The sequence below is a fragment of the Chiloscyllium plagiosum genome, chromosome 24 (assembly GCF_004010195.1).
Source record: "Chiloscyllium plagiosum isolate BGI_BamShark_2017 chromosome 24, ASM401019v2, whole genome shotgun sequence".
In the NCBI taxonomy this organism is placed as follows: domain Eukaryota; kingdom Metazoa; phylum Chordata; class Chondrichthyes; order Orectolobiformes; family Hemiscylliidae; genus Chiloscyllium; species Chiloscyllium plagiosum.
This window is the reverse complement of record NC_057733.1, coordinates 46004968-46010683: the sequence shown is the minus strand read 5'-3', so window position 1 is coordinate 46010683 and position 5716 is coordinate 46004968. Positions and strand designations below refer to the sequence as shown.

Sequence of the window (5716 nt, the reverse complement as noted above, 5' to 3'; positions counted from 1 at the left end):
AATGGGTCTTTGATGATGTTGGCGGCCTTAGAGAGCAGCCCTATAGTCTGATAAGGCTATGGTGGAACACACACTATTGAGTTTTATTGGAAGATGATGAAACCTCTGGTCAAAGGCATATATTTTTCCAATTGATAGTTTGGTGACCATTATTGATGGCCTGTAGCTGAGAGCTCCCCACCCCAGAATCCATACACACAGACAAATAGATGCTCAGTAAACTGCAAATGTTATTTCCACCTCATTAATGATAAACACAAATCAGATTGGCGCTATTCAGTGAGGCACTTGGGGGGTGTCTAGTTTAACACCTGAGCAGGTGCACGGTGGGTGCACAGACAGAGAGAGAGAGGGAATGAGCGCGCTCCCGTGTGCGCGCCGCCGAGGAGAAGATGGCGCTGCGTGCCCGCGGGAGCCCGCACTGTGTGGAGAGTGCGCGCCGCCGGCCCACCTCTGCATCGCTAGCTGCCAGCGAGCCGCGAGGATGGAGTTCGGGCAGCGGGAGGACCCCAGCTTTGTCCAGGGGAGGCAGGAGGCACTGTTCCTCAGCCATTCACTAGGCAGCTAGGCAGTAACTCAGCCACGGCTGCAACAGAGAACAGCAACAACAAAAATCACACATTCATCAATTGCTGTCAGAAATTTGTTTATCATCAAGTTAATTTTTTTCCTCTCTTATCAGGCACTGTTTTTTGTTTTCTTTAAAATATATCATTTCTCTTAATAATAACCATGTGGAGGAGCTTGCATCTGAGGCTTGTTTGGCTTCTCTTATGCTCAGGACTCTGCAATCCTAGCCTGGCTTTCAGCTCTCATTTCGACCCGGGTGAGTAATGAAAGAAAACAAAAAGACATTTTCTCTCTCTCTCTCGTTTATTAATTGTTGTGATCTTTCTCCCTGCTTTTCTATCGTGTTTGCAAAGCAATATTTGAAGCAAAGAGATAAGATGCGGACTGCCTTCTGACCAGTCTCTCCTCCTCAGTGCAGCTCAGGAAGGATACCTGTCCTCGCTTGCAGCACCCTATCAGTGCTGAGCGTTAGCTCTCTGTCTCTTCTCTTCCCGTTTCCCCCTATGCCTCATTTCTATGTATCCCCCCTCTACCTTCCTGTCCTTTTCCCATTTCCCCCCCTCCTTCAGCTTCCCCATTACCTCCTCTGCCCCCTCCTCCTCCATCACTGCTGGCCCTCTCCCTCTACCGTTCCTCCTCTTTCGTAACAACATAGAAAATCGGTGCAGGAGATCATTCTGCCCATCAAGCCCGACCCCCTCACACGCAAACAGATCCCCGCTGATTATTTACCTAATGTCAGTTTTCCTCACTGTCCCCATATTCCTCCATATCATTAGTATCCAGCTATCTATCTCGAGCATGCTCAATGACTAATCTTCCTAAAGTCTTTAGGGTAAAGAATTCCACATCCCCACCACCCTGTGAATAAGACTTCCTCCTCATCTCAATCTTAAATGGCCTTCTTCTCATTCTGAGGCTGGTTCTAGATTGACAAGTGGAGGGGGAGGGCGTATTCTATAAACACCTACTCTGTCACCCCCATAAGAATTTTGTAAGTTTCAATGAGATTGCCTTTGATTCTCTAGAGAGTGCAGGCCCAGTTTCCTCATTCTTTCTTAAGAATTCTACCATTCCAGAGATTTGAGTGATAAAGCATTGTTGCACTCTCTCTGTGGCAAGTACGCCCTTCCTTAGAGAAGGAGACCTAATCTGTAAATAATATTTCAGGTGTGGTCTCATTAAGGCTCAATACAATTGCAGCAAGACCTTGTTATTTGTGTACTCATATCCCCTTTCATTGAACATATCATTTGCCTTCCTATTTGTTTGCTACATCTGCATGTTGGTGTTTAGTGAATAATGAACATCCAAGTTCCTTTGGACATCAACACTTCCCGACCTCCCACCACTGAAAAATAGTCTATCTTCATTATTTTTCTACAAAAATGAATAACCACACTTACTCACATTATATTTCATCTGCCATAATCTAGCTCATTTCCTTAGCCTGCCCAAGTTCCCTTAATGTCTCTGTGCATCCTTCCCACAATTTATATTTCCATCTAGATTTGTATCATCAGCGTATTTGGAAATATTACATTTGGTGCTCACATCAAAATAGTTTACGTTGATTGTGTTCCCATCACTGGTCCTTGTGGCACCCCACTAGTAACAGCCTGCCGTCCTCAGAATGACCCTTTATCCCTTCCCTCTATATTGTCCGTTAACCAATTCTCAATCCACACTAATGTGTTACCCCATACCCATATCCTCCAGTTATGTTTACTAATCTCCTGTGAAGGACTTATTCAAAGTCTTTTGAAAATCCAAATACACCACATGCTACAAGTAACATCCTCAAAAAACTCTACAGCAGATTTGTCAAATATTTGCTGACTTTGCCTAATCATATTATTTTCTCAGTGTAGACCTATCACATCCTCTCTAGTAGTTTCTAAGGTTTGCTTGACCACCGATATCAAGCTAATTATCATTCTCTGTTTTCTCTCGCCCTCCCTTCTTAATTGGGAGGGTTACATTTCCTATTATCCAATCTGTAGGAAACTTTCTCAAATCCATAACGTTTTGAAAGATCACCAATGCATACTACAGCCACCTCATTCAGTACTGTGTGACGTAGCTCATCTGGTCCAGGGGATTTTTCAATCGTCAATCCAATTAATTTTTTTAAGTATTACTTTGTTATTTATAATAACTGCTTTCAGTTCCATTTTCTAAAGTCCCTTGGTCCCCAGTATTTCTTCACTTCATTTAATGCAATCTTTAATTTATTTTGTTAACCACGATTGATTCACTTTAATGTTTTTCATGATCTCTGAGGTGAACGTAGACCATGTAATATTTCTTTAAATACTAGACATTGCCTATCTTCCACCCAATCATTTAATATATTATCCCAATCCACTTTAGCCAGCTTATCCCTCATATATATATCTTTGTTCAGAACTAGAATCATAATTTTAGAATTAATTATATCACATTCACAGTTAATGTAAAACTCAATCATATTATGGTCACTATTTCCAAATGACTCTTTTACAGCTAACTTGTTAATTAGTTTTCTTTGTTATATAATACTGAATGTAAAATAGCTCAAACCTTAATTGGTTCTTCAACATACTGCTCATGAAATTCATCGCATATACACTCCAGGAATTCACCACCTTAGAATTAGTGCTAATTAGGTCCAGTCAGTCTATATGTAAATTGAAGTTACCCATTATTACCGTATTACCCATATTATATGCTGCTCTAATTTCCTGGCATATACCATACCTACCAATAATCATTACAGTTTGATGGTTTATAACCAATTACCATCAAGTTTGATGTCCTTGCTGTTTCTTAGCTCCTTCCACACATTCTACATCTTGAACCTTTAGTTGAAGATCGTCTCTTACTAATTACTGATTTTATTCCTTGTTAAGAGCACTGCCAGACACTTCTTTTCCCTTTTACCTTTCCTTCTTAAATGATGAATATTCCTGAATATCATTTCACTGTCCTGGTCAACCTGCAACCACATCTTCATAATGGCAATTAAATCATCCCAGTAGCCTGTCTTTGGTCCTTCAACTCATCTACTTTGTTGCAAATGCTGCATGCATTCAGGTAGAGTGCACTTACGTTTCTGTTGTTAACATAATTCTGCATTCTGGTGCTATGTGATGCTTGCTTTTATTGGTCTGTCTTTGGGTTTACAGTCATAAAGTCACTGAGATGTACAGCACAGAAACAGACCCTTCAGTCCAACTCGTCCATACCGACCAGAAATCCTATCTATTCTACTCCCACTTACCCTCTAGTTCTTGATTTCCCCTACCCCAGGGAAAATACTTTGTCTACTTATCCTATCCATGCCCCTCATGATTTTATAAACCTTTATAAGGTCACCCCTCAGCATCCGATGATCCAGTGAAAACAGTCCCAGCCTATTCAACCTCTCCCTATAGCTCAAATCCTCCAACCCTGGCAACATCATTGTAAATCTTTTCTGAGTCCTTTCAAGTTTCACAACGTCCTTCCAATAGGAAGGAGATCAGAATCACATGCAATATTTCAAAAGTGACTGAACCAACGTCATGCACAGCTGCAACATGACCTCCCAACTCCTGTACTCAATACTCTGACCAATAAAGGAAAGCATACCAAATGCCTTCTTCACTATCCTATCTACCTGCGACTCCACTTTCAAGGAGCTATGAACCCACACTCCAAGGTCTCTTTGATCCCTAGGAACTTACCATTAAGTGTATAAGATTTGCTTTCCCAAAATGCAACACTTTGCATTTATCTAGTTTTCTGCTTCCTGTTACTAATTTTGCTTCTCTCCAATCTCCAATCCCTCTCAAATTCCTGTATCACTCTAGTTTAAATCCATCCCAACAGCACTAGCAAATCTCTTTGTGAGGCTGTTAGTCCCAGTACTGCCAACGTGTAACTCTTGCACAGGTCTCATTGACCATGAAACTAGTCCTAATGCCTCAGAAATCTGACGTCCTTCCTCCTACATCAGTTTTTCAGCCATGTGCGCAATCTTCCTGTTCCAATACTCACTAGTATATGGCAATGGGAATAATCCTGTGTTCACTGCTTTTGAGGTCTGGCTTTTCCATTCTTTGCTAACGCTCTAAAATCTGCTTTCAGCACCTCACCCCTCTTCCTACTTATGCTATTGGTACCAATGTACACCATAACTTCTGGCTCTTTTCTTCTTCCCCAGGGGAATGTTTTGCAGTTTGCTTTGTGACATCCTCGATCTCAGCACCAAAAAGGCCAACATACCATCCTGTAGTTTGTCCACTGCCCCAGAACTGTCCAACCAATATCAGTTGCCCTTCCAATGTTCCTTCTTCTTTCCCACAGAACTGAGCCAGCCACGGTAGACAAGCAGGAGGCTGGAAGAATTCAGCAAGTCAGGCAGCATCAGGAGGTGGCGAAGCCAACATTTCTGGGTGTTTCTCTTCTTCAGGAGAAGGCAACATACCTCCTGACGCTGCCTGGCTTGCTGTGTTCTTTCAGCCTCCTGCTTGTCGATTTTGGATTCCAGCATCTGCAGTTTTTTTTGTCTCGAGCCAGCCATGGTGCCCTAGACTTGAAAAATAGAGTGAGATCAATTCAGGGCAACCACTACACTACCTGTCTGGTTCTGGTGTGGCACACTCTCCCAATCCCTCTGACTGCACACTCCTAGCCACTACCTGATATGTGTTGTCCACATAGTTTCCTGCCTCACATACGGGCCACAGTGACTCCAGCCACTACTCCAGTTCAGGAATCCAGAGTTGCAGCTTCTGCAATTGTTGCTACTTCCTGCCCATGAGGTTGTCAGGGCCACAAGACATGGACACGACTTCCCACATACCACATTCCACTTGGCTAAGCTGCCCTGCCATGCCTTAACATTACAAACTATTTGTTGGAACCAGTACAACTTACTAGTTACTCACCAATCAGTAAGTTGCTGGATACTGAAACAAAATCCAAAACCGTGAGGCTGCAAAAGGAATATCTCCTTCGCTGAACTCCCTGCTTCACTTCAGTTAGCAGTGCTACTGCCCTGTTCCCTCTTTTTTCACATCACCTCTCTCCCCAACCATTCTTTCTCTCCCTCCATTTACCCTTCCCTCTCTTTTTAACCTCTCATTTTTCTAGCCTTCTTCCACTTATCCTTACTGTGCCC

General features: G+C 42.7%; 1 protein-coding gene across 3 annotated transcripts in view; it reads left to right on the top strand.

The window, feature by feature from the left end:
- Window positions 1–375: 375 nt before the first annotated feature.
- LOC122562236 (serine/threonine-protein kinase LMTK1-like) overlaps window positions 376–5716 on the top strand; it is a 359515-nt gene continuing 354174 nt past the window's right edge. For 2 of the 3 annotated variants that reach the window (XM_043714970.1, XM_043714969.1), the window contains exon 1: window positions 376–826. In XM_043714970.1, coding sequence (XP_043570905.1) covers window positions 733–826 — 94 coding nt within the window. In that variant the 5' untranslated portion in view covers window positions 376–732. The remainder of the gene's footprint in view (window positions 827–5716) is intronic. The other variant, XM_043714971.1, reaches the window with a different exon arrangement.